This window comes from Pongo pygmaeus, chromosome 2 (genome assembly GCF_028885625.2).
Source record: "Pongo pygmaeus isolate AG05252 chromosome 2, NHGRI_mPonPyg2-v2.0_pri, whole genome shotgun sequence".
NCBI lineage: Eukaryota > Metazoa > Chordata > Mammalia > Primates > Hominidae > Pongo > Pongo pygmaeus.
In genome coordinates, this window is record NC_085930.1 from 98,503,549 (window position 1) to 98,524,569 (window position 21,021).

A 21,021-nucleotide genomic window follows, 5' to 3' on the forward strand; every position below is an offset into this window, starting at 1 on the left:
GCAATGACCTCCTATTCCTACTGAATGAAAGGTAGTTATTTCTTTAGTTTGAAATCTTTAGGTCACTTTCTTTAATCCAGCTGCATTTACTTCTTTATTTTCTAATTATGATTTCTAATAAAGAAAAATACTGCTTGCTCTAGCAATGTCCTATCTTAGTTCTATTGGTTTTCTCACTTAGAATGGAAATAAGAACCCTAACTTGCTCTACTAAATATGATTGTGCCTATCTTCACTAAGAGATACTGGCCGTCTCATAGAGTTTGTAGTTATGATGACTGAGGGTATGGTATTCATTTGGTCAAAAAGGATCTCAATCATTATAAAACCAGTGGCATTTACCTCACAAAACCATAGAGTCATGAATTGTCAACAACCCTTCCATCACATGTGGCCTGTGATCATATCTGAGACATATATGCTATACCTTTTTATACAGGGAATTCTACAGTAGTGAAATAACATTAGACTGTGGAAAGAAATATTCACATTTCATCAGAATGGTTTACAGGTGTTAAAAACTTTTTATATATTTGGTGTTATGTGTTTCCATCTATTCAGGCTGCTATAACAAAATATCTCAGAGTGGGTAATTTATAAACAACAGAAATTTATTGCTCACAGTTTTGGAGGCTGGGAATCCCAAGATCAAGACACCAGCAGACTTAGTGTTTAGTGAGGGCTTGTTTTCTGCCTCAGTGATAACACCTTTTAGCTGTGTCTTTACATGATGGAAGGTCAAACAGACTCCCTCAAACTTATTTTATAAGGGCACTAATACCTTTCATAAGGGCAGAGACCTCATGATCTAATCATCTCCTAAAGGCCTCTCTTCTTAATACTATCACATTGGGGATTAGGTTCCAACAAGTAGATTTTGGGGTGACACCAACATTCAGACCATAGCCTTATGCACATGTTACATGTGACTGTTTACTGAGTACTTAATCTGATTCAGGCATTATGCTAAATTCACAACACACATTTTCTCACTTTAACTCCTATAACAAGCCATGATATGCTTACTATTATAATCCCCCAAATCACCCAAGAATAAGCAGAACTTCATGGAGTTAAGGTGTTTGTCCAAGGTCACAGAGTTAAAAATTACTGAAGTCAGAACTCACATTCTGAACCCATTGCTTCCAAGGCTCCTGCATTGAACCGTACACTTCAGTACTTTCTTGTGGTGGATCTAGAATGCCCCCAGCCAGAAAAATAAACTATAACATGGTAGACTGGGCAAATGTGGAAGCCATCCTGCTCTAAACACTCAGACACACTAGATGAAATAGTAAAACAAAACAAACATGTTTAAATACAAAAGATCTTACAAGAGAAGACACTTAAAGCTAACTTGTAAATTTACTGCTAAGTGTAAAAAACGGATAATCTGGCACTCTCTGAGGCTCTGAATAGGAAAACCAATACCGCCCATGAGAAATCAAACTTCAAGCCTAAACTACATGCCGCTTAGGAAAAATATGTATTCTAATTATATGTTACAGAAATTCCTAAATACAAAAAAACTTACATAACAATTATTCCCAGGCAGTTGTTACTAATAGGATACATGATAGAAGCCAAAATGCAAATGTATTGTGAAGAGAAACTCAAATTCTATTCTGTTCCCAGAGAAATAATATTTAATAGTAAAGATCAATTCACAGTTAAAAATGACAAAATACATGAGCCAATAATCTAACATGGAAAAACACAGATACAAGAAAAAAGAGGATTGATACTCCTAAAATTTAAACTATTAGAACAATCTTAAAAGGTTTTTATAATTTGGTACAGAGAACCTAAGAATAAGACTGTATAAAAGAAAACATATATTTTTAAGAGAAGCAAATGAAATGTCTAGAAATAAAAAGCTCAATAGATTGTTTAAGCAGCAGACCAGACAGGATCAAAAGGAAATTAGTGAACTGGAATATGAGTTTAAAGAAATTATCCAGAATAAAGCACATAAAAAACAGAAATGATTTCCAATTGGAAATCATCATTCTCAGTAAACTATTGCAAGAACAAAAAACCAAACACCGCATATTCTCACTCATAGGTGGGAAGTGAACAATGAGAACACGTGGACACAGGAAGGGGAACATCACACTCTGGGGACTGTTGTCGGGTGGGGGGAGGGGGGAGGGATAGCACTGGGAGATATACCTAAAGTATAATAATCATAAAAATAAATAAATAAAATGCACAATCAAGTGAAAACAAAATAGAAATGAATTTATATCTGGAATCACTTCAGTGAAACCTCAGAACATTCGAGAGAGACTGAACACTGTAAAGTCATCAGAAATGGGGGAGAGGTCAGACTACCTACAAAGGTACAAGGCTAAAAGTTGAGAAGACAATGGAATATCTTCAAAATATTTCAATTTTGATGTTATGGAGATAAATCATCACTGTTGAGTACATACTAAATTTGGGATTTTAGACAAAGAATGAGATGATTTATCACTCTCAGATCGTTCTTGGAAAAACTTCTGAAGTACTGTAAAACAAAAAGCATTGTTTTTTTTTTTAAATCAAAGAGTAACTATAAACACACAAAAAAATGCAGGTAAACATGTTATTTACTATAGGCAGCAACAACAGTAATAATTATTTCATGAGTTAAAAACACAGTAGAACTAGAAGGTTAGAAAATATTATATGAAAGAGATGTGAGGTAATCCAACTTAACAAAATTTAAGTTTTTGTTTGTTCTGGAGGAGAGAGGAGATCCTCACCAACTGAAATATGTTAAAAAGGCAAAGGACAACTACTAAAGGAATAGTGTGTACTTTACATAAAGTATGAAAAAGAAAAGGAATAGAGAAAACCCAATCAATCCAACAGAAGGGAAAGAAAGGAAGAAAAGGAGAGAGAGAGAGGAAGGAAGGAGGGAAGGAAGGAGGAAGGGAGGGAGGGAGGGAAGGAAGGAAAGAAGGAAAAAAGGAAGGAAGGAAAGAAGGAAAGAAGGAAAGAAAGAAGGAAGAAAGGAACAAAGAAAAAACACGAGGAATAGAGAGCATATAAAATGATGGTAGAAATACTCCAAACTTGTTGGTAAGCACCATAAATTTTAAAAGATTAAGCTATCAGATAATAGAAATAATAAAAACTTCAAATCCAGCTATATTCTGTTTATAAAACAAAATCCTGGTGCGAAATGACGAAAAAGGGTTGAAAATGGAGGGAAGGGGGAAAATATGGCTAGCAAGTATTACCAAAATAGAGCTAGTGTACCTCTGCTATTAGCAAACCAAATAGACATTAGGGCATAAAGCACTTTCATGTGTAAAGAGGGTTATTACATAGTGATAACAGGAATGATTTCTTAGGCAGCTATAATAATCATGAACAGGGATGTCCATGGTAACATAACTTCAAAATACAGAAAGCAAAATGAACTGAATGGCACAAAAACGTACATGAGCCTGGTGAGAGATTAACTGACATCTAAAATAGACTGAAAATAAAGGTAGGTTTGAAACACAATTTGTATACTTTGTCCAAAGGACACACATTGATCCCTGTACCCAGCTATTAGAGAATGTAACTTGCTTTCAAAAACATGTGGACAAGGACTGGAAATACAAAGCAAGTTTCCACAAATACTAAAATAGATGTGTTATACAGACCACAAGGCCATTTAATTAGACTTCAGTAATAAAAAGGATGGCCTCAACTCCCATATATTTGGACATTTTAAAACACGATTTAAGCATTTACAGATCAAAAAATGGTAAAAATTAGAAACTTGTTAGAGATGAATAAGAATGAAGGCCATATATATGTTAAATTTAGAGGTGCACTGGAATGCAGAGAGAAATGTATACCTAGACATATATATGCTTATATGTATATATCTATATACATATAAAATGAACCTGAAAAGCTAAGCATCAAAGACAAAATGTTAGAAAATAAAAAAACAATGTAAACTCAAGAATCATAAAAGAAAGATAAAACACATCTCTGGCAGTATGGAAAGGGAAAGAGAGAGGGAAGGAGACAAGAGGAAAGGGAGCAAGAGGGAGGATCAATTAAAAACTTTAAAAGGGGGCAAAATCACAAATACAGTAACATTTTTAATCAAAAGAAAACATTATCAACAATGCCTGCAATAACCTCGAAAAATGAGATGAAATAGGCAGTTTTCTAAGAAATATAATCACCAAAACCATTTCAAAAGGAAAAAGAAAATCCAGAAATATCTAACCACAAAAGAAACTAATTTCATAGTTGTAAATTTATACACATACGAAAAAACACACACATACAAATCCCACCAGTCACTAATAGTTTTATAAGTTTTACTAAACCTTCAAGAAACAGATACTGGATTCCATCTTATATTAAATGTTACAGATATTACAGAAAGAGGGAAACTGTAAGTAATTTTGTGGCAATAAAATGACCTTAATAGGAAAGCCAAATGACAGTCCAAGGAAGAAAAAGTATCGCCACTCTCCTTTTTGAGCATAAAAACAAAAAGTTCATGGTGTAAGTAAATTGAATCCAGCAATATGTGTGATATATTATTACTTTTTTTTTTTGAGACGGAATCTAGCTCTGTTGCCGGGCTGGAGTGCAGTGCCGAGATACTGGCTCACTGCAACCTCTACCTCCTGAGTTCAAGCAATTCTCTTGTCTCAATCTCCCGAGTAGCTGGGATTACAGGTGCCCGCCACCATGCCTGGCTAATTTTTGTATTTTTTAGTAGAGGCAGGGTTTCACCATGTTGGCCAGGCTGGTCTCGAACTCCTGACCTCAGGTGATACACCCGCCTTGGCCTCCCAAAGTGCTGAGATTACAGGCGTGAGCCACCGCGCCTGGCCTGTTTATGACAAGGAAGGTCCATCCTGAAAAAGCAAGTATATTTTCACATTAGACATTCTACATACTATTAATATATAATATATACTACATATAAAGTATGTAATACACACATACTATACATATGTAATATATACTACATAGATTATGTATAATACATATACATATGTATTATATATTTATTTTATGAAAATAGAATCACGAAATATACATGATTATAGATATCATGAAATACACAAACAATACATACATATGATATGTACATATAATACATATATTATACATATAAAAACCCTATCAGAATTCATGGAAATTAATAAGCTAATTCCAAAATTAGTATGCAAGACTAGAGTCAAGAATAACCAAGAAAACTTAGAAGTATTTTATATGTATATATATATTTCATGATTTAAAATTTAAAAAATTTTTTTTTTATTTTTTATTTTTATTTTTTATTTATTTTTTCTTTTATTATTATTATTATTATACAACATGTTAACAAACTAAGGAAAATTTTTTTGTAATGGATGTTGAATTTTCTTATAAAATTCAATATCAATTTAGATTTCAACAATAACAATGGCAACAAAAATTCTTACAAAAGTTTTCTTTAGCCTCATAAATTGTTACTACCAAAAATCTACAGCAATTATGGAATTAATAGTGATGGTTGCACAACATTGTGAATGTACTTAATGCTCCCAAATTATACACTTTAAAATGGTTAAATGGTAAATTTTATATTCTTTATATTTTATGACAATAAAAAAGTCCTTTAGCAAACATACTTAACATGTAATTATTGGAGGCACTTCCTTTAAATCAGGAATGAGACATGGTTGCCTAATCTCATTGCTTTTATTTAACGATGTGTCAAAAGTATAGTGCAATAAAACAGAAAACAGTAATTAAGTATGGAGATTAGAAAGAAAACGTTTCACAAATGATATTACTGTCCATGCAAAAAGTCCAAGAGCATCCATACACAAACAAGTCGATCTCAAAGAGCATTTAGCAGTGTGTTGGATACAATATTCAATATACAAAAATCAGTGATATGTTCATATACTAGTTATTACAAATTAGAAAAGTAGTTTTAAGTATACACTATTTATGATAGAAGAAAAACTATGGGGTGTGTAGGTATAAGTATATAAAGTTATAAAATTGTATTAAAAGGCATAGAAAAGGCATATAACTAAAGACATATACTTAATTATAAAAAATAGTAATTATCTTTAAATTGATCTATCACTTACAGAAATTTTAATCAAAACCCTATCAGAATTCGTGGAAATTAACAAGCTAGTTCCAAAATTAGTATGCAAGAGTAAAGAGCCAAGAATAAATAAGAAGACTTAGAAGAACAATAAGGAAAGGAGCTTGTTCTCTTAAATACCAAGTCATATTATAAAGCTATAATAATTAAAGAGATATGGTATTGATATATAGGTATTAACAAACCATAAGATCTGGAAACAGATCTTCATATAGATGGGAACTCAGCCCATGACTAGACTTATTAAAAAAAGAAAGAAAGAAAGAAAATCTCTATGCATTGTGTGCCTGTAGTCCCAGCTACTTGGGAGGCTGAGACAGGAGGATTGCTTGAGCCTGGGAGTTTGAGACCAGCCCAGGCAACACAGTAAGACCCCATCTCTTAAAAAAAAAAAAAAAAAGGCATCTGTAAAGAGTCAAACCAGAGAATAGGAAGACCCACATACAATGCATACAATTGTAAAGAAATAGTATCTGAAAGAGAAAGAACACCCAAACCAGTAAGAGTAGATCCAATCACCCAGACGGGAACTGCCCAATTCAAATAAAGAGGTCAGAAACCCCAAATAACCAATAAAACCATTAAAAGAGGATCAACCTCACTAGCAATCAGGGAAATGCATACTCAACCACCAAGAAACATTTCCAATTTATCAGGTTTGGGTAAATCCTGAAGGCTTGTGCCTTCAGTAAAGATACGTAAGGACATTCTTGAACACACAAATTGCCAACCGTCAATTAAGAAAGCACCAATTAGGACTTTCTCAAAACATGAACAAACTGACCTACAAATCTCCTATACTGCAGGATGTATTTTCATGCATTCTGAATGCTTTCCAGTGTCTAGAATATCTTATAAAGCCAAGTGGTGTTTCTTCCAAGCTGATAGAAATACTTCCTTACACAAGAGGGCAGCCATGTTTTCTATTGGTGTAACTGTGCCTGCAAGTCACACAGACCCATCTGGGAAAGTTCTGTGCTGAGCAGAAAGGTGTAGGGGGTTAGAGGGTGGGGGGAAGGCTTACTTGGAGCAGTCTTCACAAGCAATATTCCCTGTAGTCTCCTTGATAGTGCGCTCAGAGACAAATGCTGGATATTCAGTATCACAAGGCTCCAGGGTCTGTTTCAATTTCTGGGCTGTAGGGATAGGGGGAAAAAAAAGGTAAAGAATGCAAGGCACAGGCTCAAAATTGTGACTGGCAGCCCACAGCAACCCAGAACACAGTTCCGCTTCTGCTGCTCTGTGATTTTTCTAGCACACCATAATGCATTATTTTCTAATTAGTCAAGTGATTTCATCTGCCAAGCAACTCTATAAGCTATAATTCCTCCAAAAGTTGTGTTGGCTTGATCAGCTATCATTTATGCATCACAAGAATTCTGCTTTCTGGGACAACATCAGTCACCGAGTCTCTGACCTCAGACTTACTCAAACTTAGCAACAACACATATGTATATCTGAATAAATGTATAAAATATAAGTTATACCATATTATTTAGGGTGAGACAAAGGTCATGATACAATTGCTTGGTTTTATAATAGAAAGAAAATTGAAATATGAAATAGTAAAATACGTAATGTCTTTGAAGCACAGCCATGAACCAGATCCTACTATTATGAAGCTCTTTGTCCAATAATACACCATGTCAATTTTAAAGCACTAAATAACCCTGGTATGTGGATGAGCACATAGTAGGCACTCGGTACAGGCTTGGCAGTTGATTGTCCAGTGGGCAAGATCCAAAACCTCACTAGGTGTCAATTTTCTGATTTGTAAACTGAGGATAATAAAGTTCTATCAGAGGTTGATGTGAGAAGTAAATAGAACGATGTATGTTGAGTACTTAGTACAGTAACTGGAACATAATGAGTGTTAAGTAAATGTCAAATAATGACAATAATAATAATAGCAACAACAACAAAGATAACAGTAGCATTCTAATGAAGTCATTTTGACATTATAATGATGACAATAATGATAGACACTATAGCATAGTGGTTAAGGGTGAAGGCTCTGAGGTAAGAGAAGTTTGGAGTACGAATCCCTGCTCTGCCACTTCTAGCGAATCCTCACTGTTCTCACCTGTAAAATGGGGATGCTAGTAGCACAGGTACTCTTCACAGGAGGTCTACTTGTTAACATTTCCCCAAGAGAATGCTTATAGATTTCCAATACCAAAGTTTGTACAAAGCCTTCAGCTATTGTTTTTGTAGAAAAAAAAATCTTATTTACATTTCAATTCCAAAATTCAATGGGATTTTAACAAAACTATGTGTGAACAAACTCTCACGTTACATTCCAAACATAACTGGTTGGTGGGCAGAACTACGGGGAGATATTTTGTCCACTGTCCATGTGGGATGCTGCTGGCACTAAGCAAGCCATCAGTGCTACTGCACGCAAAACAACTGCTGGGTAACAACCAAACACTTGTGTGGTGATCAGGAAACGATTCTAAGCATTTGTAGTATCCTAGCATGATGGTTTCTTATATGTAGGCTTTTCATTGAGGTTTAATTATTTTGAGGAAACTGGTTGGGGGTTTGGGGTTGGAGCACAATGCATTGTAATCTTTGTTATTTAAAACAAAAGGAAGTAGACTCTTCATCAGCTCTTTTAGTCAGAATATAGAATTTTCAGTAACTGGTCACTGACATTAAGGGGAAATGTCTATAGTAACCTCACAGGATTGTTCTGAGGAATAAATGAACAAAAGCATGTACAGCTCTTGGCAGAGTGAAGCCTGCAGGCACTTTTGCCCACCTACGTGCATACACACAGCCTTCATGAAATGCTAGTCATTAGCAAATGTTACCATCCACAGGCCAGAGGCTGGCTAGTTATGTAGTAGCTAAAAGCACCAATTCCAGGCAGTGAATCCTGTGACAGCAGCCAAGCTTTTAACCGTTTTACACCTTAGTGTCCTCATCTGCTAAATGGGAATAGCAGTACCAAGCTTGTGTGGTTGTTTGAGAATCAAATGAATTACATGGACAGTAGCTGGCACGCTGTGAGTGCTGCTTAAGTGTATGTTTTTACTATCACCATGACTCCTGCTGCACTCGTGCTATTTCATGGAGTCAGGTTTTGAACCATCACTTTTTGGTAGAAAAGGCAAGCAAATGGCTGCCTCTCTGACTCCTGACTACACTGATTATACAGTGCTGGTAGTCATTCTCCAGAAAGGCCAGGTTTCAGACACTGTCCCTCTGTCCCCAAGATGCTGGCTCATTGGAGGGAACATTAAATGCCTGCTGAATACAAGAATGACTCTCTTGAGTAGTGTTTTCAAACAAATAAAATAGAATAAAATGGACCAAAAAATGTGAGAACCTCTGTCCCTTACGACACATTTCTTTCTTGCCTTTCAGGTGGAGGGTAAGGTGAATTTTAGGTGCTCCAGGCCCAACAGTAACAACACAGAAGAGGCACGTGGTGGGAACATCATTCTCTTCCCAAATCTTTTTCAGTGCCTCTGTTTTGTAAGAAGGACATCTTTGTTTGATAGTAGGGAGTTTCTACCACCTTTCTATCTTTTTCACTTCTTTCTTTCATTTGCTCTCCTCTCCTTTTAAGCTGAAGGGGCCAAACACAAAGCTCATAGGATCTGGCTACAATTTGGTAACACTTTTTATTTTCATGGTTCTGATTTTTACAACAGATTTCTCTGTATGGCAAGTCATTCTGGTTTTCAGTTTATAAAACTTTCTTTTCACATTTAAATTATTTGAATTTCAAAAAGTGAGTCCCTTGACATGAAATAAAGATTTAAGTACACAATAGCTTAGGTTATAAGTGGATGCGGCACAAGCATGCAGACGGAATATAAAAACCTAATGATGGCATAACAGCTACATTGATGAAGAAATTGCTGCTTTCCAGATGCTGTCCTGCTTAATATGAATTAATTTATTTAATAGTAAAACATGACAAAATTAAAAAATAAACTATGAGGTATGAACAGTTGTTATCTGTTTTGCAGATGGTGAATGGAGGAAAAAGAATGAGGGTAAATTGCCCAAATTCATCCACTGAGTATGTGGCAGAACCAAAATTTGACCTTGGGCTGTCTGGCTCCAGCATGCATATGTTTCATTGCTCTGTGAAGTTCGGCCAATGAAAAAAAATAAGAAAGGTCTTTGGGTCAGGCTGAGATAGGCAGCACACGTGATTTGAATAAGCCTGATAATTGCACCATCTCTAATTCTAATTGTCTGGGCCCAGTTACAATGGAATGAGTCCAATACTCTCAATGGTGAGACTCATTTGGCTCTGATCCTTTCTGGAGATGGAATTCTTTTTCCTTTGACAATTGTAGGGCACTCCATGCTGATATAGTGATAAACCGTTGGGTCTATTTGCAGCACGACTATTGGCTGGAAGTTGCTTGATGTGCTTTTGGGAAACGTGAATTATCGTATAAAGCCATGGCCACATTTAATTTAAATAACATGGCTAGAACTTACTTTGTCTAGAGTGCTATGGAAAACACCACATATATGTGCAGTCACTACTATTTATCTATGGAATTTCAAACCAATAACTGAGGCCGCTTGCAATCTACTGGATACTGTTTTTGTTGTTGTTGTTGTTGGAGACAGAGTCTCACTCTGTCACCCAGTCTGGAGTACAGTGCTGTGATCTCGGCTCACTGCAACTTCCGCCCCCTGGGTTCAAACGATTCTCCTACCTTAGCCTCCCAAGTAGCTGGGATTATAGGCAAGCACCATCATGCTTGGCTAGTTTTTTTGTATTTTTAGTAGAGACGGGGGTTTCACCATGTTGGCCAGGCTAGTCGAACTCCTGGCCTCAGTGATCCACCCACCTTGGCTTCCCAAAGTGCTGGGATTACAGGCGTGAGCCACCGTGCCTAGCCCTATTGGATACTGTTTTAACTCTTAGGCATTCAGAACTCACATCTTACAAAGCTGTAGGTATTCAAGGATCACTGAGCTCAGTTTGGCTGATTCCTTCTTTTACCAGAAGGGAAAAATGAGGTTCCAGAAGCAGACACTGCCTGCTGTGGGTCCCACAGAGAGTGACTCATCACAATCATCATTAACGCACACAGCAAACCACCACCACCTTCACCATCAATCTTCACTATGCACTTACTACATGCCAAACCCTGTGCCAGGCCCTTAGCACGGGCAGAATCCTCATCACCACAGAATAAGCAAGCCCTTGCTACTGTCCCATTTTGCAGATGAAGAAACTAAAGCTCAGAAACGAAGACACTTGCCCAAGGTCACACTGCAGTGAGTGATGGGGTCCAGATGCAAGCCTGGCCCTCACATCCTGGAGCCCACACTGCTGTGCCTCCTATCCCAGTTACGCCGATGTCACCATGACCTATCACCCACTCACAATGAAGCACCCAAGGGAGCGTCCGCACAATTGAATTTCTTTAATTTTCCCTTAGCAACAAATGTCCCTGATGAGAAAAACTGACTTGGGTTCACAGTAATTATGTGCAGACAATTGGGGATGAATAGATTTGCCATTTGAAAAGCCTTCCTCTTCTTTTGTTTCTGTGAATGCACCCCTGTTCACAACCGGGTGCCAGCAAGCTCTGTTCTCTTTGTGCAACTTCACCAAAATGATACCTTTGTGATAATCAAGCAGAAATGGGCTTCCACAGTCCCCTTCATTAAGGAAATGGAGCAGATAAACAGTGTAATTATGGATTCCATTTTTAGCTAAAACAAAGATGTATGTCTCAGCTCAGGGTCTTTATCTAGCGAGGGAATGGTAAATTTAGAATGAAGAAACCTTGCAAGCCAAGAGCATATGGTGCCTGGAACATTTCCCCCCTTACACTGGGTCTGGGATTTATACTTACATTTAATAAGATATCCCAATGATAGTAACCCTGTGGATGAATGAATTCACCTTTGCTTTTTTTCTTTTCTTCATCCATAAAATGGAGAAAGTCATATTGATGCCCAGCAGAGGGCTGTCGGCTGGAATGAGACAATTCCAGTGCAGTAGCTGCGGCTCTCACTGTCATCATTAGCTGAGGGAGGTCTTGGCTTAGGTCTGAGTCCACTGCCTCTTAGCTGTCTGACTTAGGTGCTTCAGAGAGGCTTGGCGGCAAATTCTAGCAGTCCCCACCCCTCAGGTATGTTGAACGGATGTGAAGATAACCTATGTGCCAGCTCTCTGGAAATGGCAAAGCACTTATGTATCAGCACACCATGCATCAATGATGCAATTATGTGACAAGGTCTCTCTGTAGTCTGTGGAAAGGTGGTCTCACAGTCTGGCAGTGGGAGTCAGAGGACACGCTGAAATGATCTGTTTGGGGTCCTTTCTACAAAGCTCCTTAAGACAGAAAATAGAGAACTGAAGCACCATATTATTCCTTTCAGCTAAAAATTGGACCACTTTTGGTCCAGCTGCGGTGGGGGTGGTGAAATTGCAGAATGGGAGCCTTCACAAGTATCTCTCAATGTCATGGGTGCAGAGACCATACCCGGCTCCCTTAGTCACTGTCCCCTACTCTGCACCCCTTGGTCTAGGCCATGGTTTCTCAAGAGTGGCATTATCGATATTTTGAGTGGGATATTTCTTTGTTATGGGGGCTGTCTTTTGTGTTGCAGGATATTTAGCTGCATCCCTGGCCTCTACGCACCAGATTCTAATAAGAACCCTCCTCCCCCATGCTATGACAGCAAAAATGTCTCCAGCCATTCCCCTGGGAGGCAAAACTGCCCCCATTTGAAAACCACTGTTTTAGGCAAAGATCATAGTGAATGGCATTCAGTAAAAACTCTAGAATCCATAGGACCAAAATAACAGTATGACTAGATGTCTGTGGTGGCAGGTCACAAAGAAGGGAAACAAGTCAAGGCCAGGATGAGGGAAGTGGGAGTGAAAGCAGACATGAAGAGAAGGGAGCGTCTTCACTAGGTATGAAGAAGAATGCCAAAAAGTAAACCACTGAAAACAACAAGCCTGCTGCCTTCAGCCCTGTGCAAACTCCTAAGAAATAACCAGACATTTGAGTTAAAAAAAAAAACCACTACCACCCAAAGCATGAGCGCCCACCCACCATGCATGGAGTACTTGCACAAGGGCTTGGCACGCATTGCTTAATTCACCTCTCACAGCCACATTATGTCTATTGTTTCCTCTGTTGACAAATGGAACCAAAGTCCGGAGAGACCAAGTGACTTGCCCAGCACCTCACAGCAAGCAAGAAGCAGAGAAAGGCTACCCAGGGTTCCTAACCACGAGGTTCCAAAGCTGCTCCGGCCTCTCAGAGCTCACAGTCTGATTCAGAGGGAGAGGGGATTTGTCCCCAGGTCACTGGTGCCGCAGAGACAGCAGCCATTTAACCAACTTGCAACCCATTTTCCTGGGCTCTATTGATTTTATTTTTAAAAAATCTCATTTTTTTTTTCACTTCTATTAGTAAAATTGTGGAAAACTAAGTCAAATAAGAAAAGCAAATGGTAAAAGATAACCAAGTGCCCATTTAGTAGGTTCTTCCTCATCTTTCTTTTTTCAAATCATGTGCAATTTTAACAAAACCAAGTTGACACTACAGGCAAGATTTCCTTTCGGGGACATGATAGTCTTCGTTTCCTAACTCATATGTTGGTGTTTGTTTATTGACTCCCTATTTCCCATACCAACTGCTGACCCTAATTAGCTCCATATCTCCTTCCTCCCACCATTTTATGTATTTTTGTGTATATATGGTTTTGTTTCTTGGGTTTTGTCTTGTTTTGTTATAATTTCAGGAGCATTTTTTAATTTCATCAAAAAGTTTTCAGAAACAGAATCATTTGTCTTTCTGTGGATGGGTTATAATTTATTTTAAAATGGCCTTTACTGTTAGACATTTAAAGAGTTACCAGTATTTGCAATTATAAATTCCCTGGTGATGATCATCTTATCATAGAAACCTTTGTTCCCATCCAGGTTTATGTCCTCAGGCTGAATTTCTATAAGTGGGATTTGGGGCACTCACTGTCACTCAGAACTCAACCCAGCACGGAGGAGCAAGAATTGGGTCCAAGCCCTGGGGGTCACCAGACCAATGCGCATGTGTGTGGATGAAAGCAGCACACAGGGGCCCTGCTCCACTGGGCTGTCAGCCTCCCAGGGCAGAGCCCAGCCTGGACAGGCATGGATTAGGCTCCCAGTTATCAGACAGCAAACTATGCGGGCATCCGCAGGGGCAGGACTCAGCAGATTCTGCTCCATCTCATGTTCTAAGCAGAAATCAGAGAGTTCCTGGATTCCGGCAAAATGAGCCTATGTGTAAGTTACAAAGCCATGACTAGAGTGACCCTAATGGTCATGCCTACCACCAGAAAGATTTGTTAGGATATTGAATCAGCAAAGATAAAGCACCTACTGTGTGCTCAGCACCAGTTAGGTGTTAAGAGAGAACAATGTTTAAGACATGGCTCCTACCATCAAGAGATTCTACATTAGTGTAAAACACACACAGTGAGGCAATAATGGTAAAGAAGAGATAGGATAACGCGTGAGATGATTGGGGCAGGTCCAAGAAAGTGTTCATTCTGCCTGAAGGAGTTGAGGGAATCCTCACAGACTGGGATCTTAAGGGAAAGGAAAGGGAATGTTAGATTAAAATAGATCCAGCACTTGGGGAAATGCTGATACGTGACTTATCAATCTCTTTTTTAAAAGACAGATAGTTAGAAATAATAAGAATGGTAATAGCCTACTAGTCCCTGGCCTCCCAAGTAGGAAAATGAACATGAATGAATGAAGGAAAGAAAGAACAGAGTGTATATGAGAAATAGCACGTGAGTGGGCAGGCCTGGGGCAGACTGCTGGAGCCAGCGTTCATTAAGGATCACTGGATTTGTAGGCGATCATCATCATTGTCATGGTCACAGTGTCACCACCGTTATAATTATGGATACTATTTCTTTTATTTATTTATTTTCCTTCCAACTTTTATTTTAGGTGTGGAGGGTACATGCAGGTTTTTTATATGGGTCAATTGCATTGTCTCGAGGGCTTGGTGTACAGATTATTTCATCATCCTGGTAGTGAGCGTAGTACCCCATAGGTAGTTTTTCCATTCTCACCCTCCTCCCACCCTCCACCTCAATTAGGCCCCAGTGTCTGTTGTTCCCTTCTTTGTGTCTATGTTTACTCAATGTTTACCTTACTTATACGTGAGAACATGCAGTATTGCCACTAGTTTTTGAAGACTTATGTTCTAGTCACTGTGGTCAGCATGTAATATGATTTCTCATAGCATTAAACACACACACACATACACACACACACACACACACACTCACTTTCTAAGATAAATAAATATTATTTTCCCCATTGTGCATAGCATAGGGAAACTGAGCCTTGGAGACAGATCAGCTGATATGCCCAAGGCCAACCTCTAAGCTGGGACTGAAACCTATTCTGATCTAACTCCACAACCCATGCCTCCAAGAGTCTCTACTAATTACACCCTCCTCAAATCATCAAAGGTATTTGAGAAGGGAGAGTAATGTGGTCAGATTTATGTTCTATGAGGGCAACTGTGAAAACAAAAATAGAATGGCTAATCATTCATTTAGCGTGAGACACAGGCAGTGTGTCTGTCTCCCTTTTATTTCAGCATTGCCCATGAGCTTTCTGAAGAATTTACCTGTGCAATGTATGACCTCAAAGCCTTAGTTAAGGAAACAGGTCAAGATGTACATTCAGTGTGGGCTGAATGAAGCCTGTAGAATTCTGTGTCAGACTGGATAGCACTGCACTTAGCACAAAGGGTGGCTTTTTGCTGACAGAGCTGAAAAATCATCACTTTGTCCTGGGGAATTTTCTGTGAGCCAGCACATCCCTGATGAAAAGTAGCTGGTGAACCCAGCGCTTATCCCTCCAAGATGGGAAACAAAAACCAGTTGCTGCTCACCTTTAGTTGTCATATCGGAGTGCCACCAACTGCAGAGGTTAAATTCCACCAGGAACCTAAACAGATCGTGGAAAAGCCCAATGTTACTTCGTCATCCATGCCCATATCACAGAACAGTGACTTTCTGTATTCTTCAGCATCGCTTACCTCATTTGAGAACATCACAATTTGGAGATAGCAACACAGTTGGTTGAGTTACCACTAAATTTTCACAGGGGTTTATCTTTCTTGTGAAAGGCTATTTTATCTCTAAAGCCAGGTTTACCTAGACTCAAAGATTCCTAGATGAGGAATAACCTGCTGTATAGGCTGAAATACTTTTCTCGTTATCGTTCACCAGTTGTTCAATCTTAATATCATCTAGTTTGATTCCACAGTAAAAAGCCAATTTCTAATGAGCTTCTCTTCCCTTAGTTCAGAAATACAAATAGAATATTCTCCTCTACCAAGACTATGAACTGTAGTAATAAAAAATGCTTTCAAAATGAATACTGCGAGTAGAACTTGTTTAAGCCCCCTCTATGTGTGTGTGTGTTTAGAGGGAGGTGGAACAGACTTCTCTCTATGAAATTATGTCACAATGCAACTTCATAAAAATCAACATTTCTCAATGGCTGGTAAAGAATACAAAAATAATATAAATTATCCTCCAAATGAATGAAGAGAGATCAAAATTCAGTCATTTGTTTTTCAGGCTTATGGCTACTATTCCTAGCAGCTCTCTCTCAATCAAAATCCCACTATTATCTGTTAATGTTCTTTCTCTGCCTCATGTGTATATGGAGAATTTACTTCCCATTTGAATTCACAAACTTTATTAAATTAATATAGGTTACATTAAATTAAGAGGACAGTGACTATCCATCAAATGGCATGAAATTTGCCTCAAACCCACAGAACTGGAGTCTAAGCAGGGAAATAAGAATGAGAGAGTTTGGTGCAACTTAAACAACCTTGTTTACATGTTCATCTATGAAATTCTTCCCTTTTGTGTGACACAGTGTTTCTGTAATGTGTCTAATATCTAGTCTGAAAGTCAAGACTTTCATCCTGGTGTCATTTCAAGTGTTATCTAAGTCATAGATGTAACCAGCACCTCCAAACAAGACCATAGTTTGACAGGATAAACAATGAAATCACACCTGAGAAAGCCCCCAGCCCTAGCTGACAATCTCACAGGCACCCATTCCTGCACAGGCCAAGACAGCCAAAGTGGCATGGTGGACAGTCACAGTAGGGTGCTCTTCTGACCACAGCCCACCCAGGCTGCAGTAAAAACAGCCAGACATCCATGTGAAATTGAACAGTAACCACAATAAGTAAATTTGTTGTGTATTGCAAACTGTTAATCTGCTAAACAATGACCTAATAGCATAAGCAGTGATCAAGAGTCACTTAATAAAAGATCATTTTTTGGTCTCTGTGTTCAATATTTTGAGATGTTCAATGAAGTTATCTCAGAGTACTAGGAATCTAATGGTTATTGAAAGCATGACTCACAATCTCTTAGATCACTTTATGACACAAAAAGGAAAATATTAACACTTTTCAAAAATGCAGAAGATTTTACTTACAAGACAAGTTCTGTCATGATCCATTTTACTGCAGAGAGGAAGGCATTATAAGGCTGAAGAGAAGAATTCAGTTCATTAAAAACAATGTATTGCACACAAAATTTGTAGCTTAATTTAGGGCTTTACATAAGGACAATGTTATTCTTCTAGAGAGATTGATATCATGTTAAAAAACAGTGGCGTTCCAGCTAAGGAAAGAAAACTGTTGGATACTGTATCCTAAAACTAACATTTTAAAACTTTGAACTCCACTCTAGTGAGATGTGATTTACAAGTAAAATAAACCTGATCTAATACAAGGGTTATCAGTGGGAGGAAAAAGGAAGTTCAGCACCCGATGCTTAAACCTTTACCCTCTAGGGGCTAATATTTTGAAGCTTAATGCTGAGGGGGCTGGAATCATATAACTAATTTCAAATGGTAATTTACAGGGCAGCCTCTTGGAAAGGTGATTCCCTGTTCTCCATCACTGTATGTCATTCACTAAAATAAGCAAAAATTGCATACACCTCATTTTAATGCCTTCCATGAATTATGTAGGATTTAAGCTGCCCTTTCTCACACTTACATATTTGGACTTGAAAAAAATGATAACCATATAAACATGTGATTTTATCCTTGCTGAAAATCCCCTTCACTCTATAAAAGAAGGCATTGAAAGCCTAGTCTTTATTTCAGAATATTTTAATTAAAAAAAGCAGTTGGATTGTTTACTCTGTGATATTTCCTATGTGGATAATTCAATTTCCTGAATTCTGGAAAATACCAAGTCTCCCCCTCAGTTGGTTCTTTGTACCTAGCTATGCCAGTTATGTGAGTGGTGGCTGAACCTGAGAGACAGGCAATGACACTGGCAAATCCCGGGCTCTGGGCTCCAGATGTCAGGTCCAGAAGAATCTCAGAACCTTTTGTGGTTGCCTTTAGATATCGGAGAATTGAAATGCATGCCAAATCCTTGCTTCTGCAGCTAGAGCTGCTTAATCCCACCTTCTGAGCATTTTAATTATAAGAACTAGAACTGAGAATGGAGGAATTATCCAGTTTTAAATGAAACAAGAACAAATTTACATGCCCCCAATCATTCTCAAAACTTTCCCAGTCCGGCCAGAAAGTAAATGAGCAGAACAACAACAATGCTGAGGCTCTTCTCGGCCCACCCAGATTTCAGACTTGGTGTATCTCTTGCTCTGATTCAATTGAGTGCTTCCACATCATTCTTTGAATCACAGGGTTCTGGGCCGCCAGGATTAGGGTCAGATAAGGATGTGAACTTTTAACAGTTTCCTGAAACCACACTTTGCAGTCCTGCGGTTTTGCCATTACATTTTATGGCTTGAAAAATAATCATCTTGTTTTCAAAAAGACCGGGGTGGTCAGACTATGGGACAACTTTGTGTCTTTGTATCTGCTGGGATGGGTAATGTGGGTCAGGGGAAGGAGAGAGTGAATAAAAGGATTAAGGAAGCTTTGGAGGTTGCGGGGGAAAGAGGGCAGTAGCAGGGGCAGCTCGCTCTGAGGCTAGGGGAAGGCACTCAGGCATTCCATGCCAGGCATTGGCTCAATATATGAGTAAACAAAGGGATTATGCAAATACAGGATTAAAAAATTTAAATGCACATTATCATGTAAAAGCATAAAGCCACTGAGCTTTTAAATCTAATTGTGAAAATATATCTTGGGAACGTTTAATGTCTGGAAATATTCATGTTAAGGTTAGGGGAGTTGGGTTAGAAAGACATAGTGAGTCTCACTAAAAAGCTGTATTTTTCAAAATATTCATCTCTTTAGTTGCCTCTCACAAATTTGCCAGCTCTGAATCACTTCTTGCTCCCTCAGTGTAGGAGAACCCTGTTAATTATCTGTTTTTTAAATAATCCCCTTGTAACATCTTACATCTGCAAATTAGAAAGTATGCATATTTTAAAGCCAAAATGGCTTTTAAATGTTGTGTTTCAAACAAAATTTTAGGTTAATTTTTGGTATTTACAAAATAATAACATTGTAAGGGTTATATTTAAACACACATGACAGACTATCCAGAGGTACACTATATCTTTTTTTTTCTGTGTTTTTAGGTATTGCTGGCCAAATTTACATTGTCTACGCATTGTAAATTATATTTTTAATTTGGGAGTAAGTGGTAACAGTTAATTTCTGGCCATCTGAAAGCCAGTTTCTAATGGTACAATAGCTATGCTGATTGATCCTCATCTGTGACATCAAGGAATTAGCTCCAGGGAAAACGATGCTGAAACCCAGTGGCATGATTAGGGGAGAGGGAGTATGTGTGATCAAAATGGGAATTAGGGCACAAGCTCACAACTCTATTATAAACTAAAAGGAAAAGTTCTGTTGAACAAAACCAAGTTCTTTTATATACAAATCAGAGAATTAACAAAACTTCTCCCTTTCTCCATCCATCACAAGGGGCTGCTGCATTAATCCATCAAAGACTTTAGATCCATTTCTCATTCATATAATCACTGGATTTGAGTTGAAATAGCAGTGGCTTTTTTTCATTTTAATTTTAATTTTCGTTTTTTTTTTTTTTTTTGAGAGACAGGCTTGCTCTGTTGCCCAGGCTGGAGTGCAGTGGCACGATCTTGGCTCACTGAAACCTCCTCCTCCCAGGTTCAAGCAGTTCTCCCGCCTCAACCTCCCAAGTAGCTGGGATTATAGGTGTGCACCACCATGCCTAGCTAATTTTTGTATTTTTAGTAGAGACAGGGTTTCACCATGTTGGCCAGGCTGGTCTCAAACTCCTGACCCCAAGTGATCCAGCCACCTCGGCCTCCCAAAGTGCTGGGATTATGGGCATGAGACGCCGCACCCGGCTTAAAGTTTTGTTTTCGTTTTTTTTTTTTTTTTAAATGAGTAAAGTCAAAATTTCATGATTTTGCAAAAAGATAAACTTGATTACTCCAAAGAGGAAGATAACACTCAGACAGGGAGAAAGACAGAAACATGCAGCTGTTTTCTGAGTGACAGCATAGTACTTACATCCAGGAGGCCATGGGCGCCATCGCTGCTTTCCTTGTTGGCTCTACACATGGCTTGGTAGTCATAAAGTGTAATTCTACAGGAAAGAAATGGAAGGGAGCTTCACTAAATGAGAAAACATGGGAACCAATTGATGCTATGTACTACAAGGTGAGCAGTCACTATTATTAAGTGCAACAGTGACAAACACCATGCAGCCCTAACATGGATGATGAACACGAAGCCCGGCAAAGGCCAGTGCTGGAGGCACAGTCATGTTATCACTTGGAATTTGAAGAACAAAGGGAACAAAGGTATTGGGAAGGGTAGAGGGGGTTGAGGATCCATCTAACTTGACGAAACAGTCATTTGGTCTGAACAAGGATGGTCTGCATTGAGCAAGATATTCCAAAGGGAACGTGCTGTTCTGAACTGGATTATA

General features: G+C 38.4%; 1 protein-coding gene across 1 annotated transcript in view; it reads right to left on the reverse strand.

The window, feature by feature from the left end:
* Window positions 1-21,021, reverse strand: part of CACNA2D3 (calcium voltage-gated channel auxiliary subunit alpha2delta 3) — a 924,385-nt gene that overhangs the window by 43,471 nt on the left and 859,893 nt on the right. The window contains exons 32-35 of the mRNA XM_054481187.2: window positions 20,601-20,676; window positions 17,601-17,653; window positions 16,027-16,082; window positions 7,143-7,254 (exon numbers count right to left, since the gene is read on the reverse strand). Of these exons, the coding sequence (XP_054337162.2) occupies window positions 7,143-7,254; window positions 16,027-16,082; window positions 17,601-17,653; window positions 20,601-20,676 (297 nt within the window). The remainder of the gene's footprint in view (window positions 1-7,142; window positions 7,255-16,026; window positions 16,083-17,600; window positions 17,654-20,600; window positions 20,677-21,021) is intronic.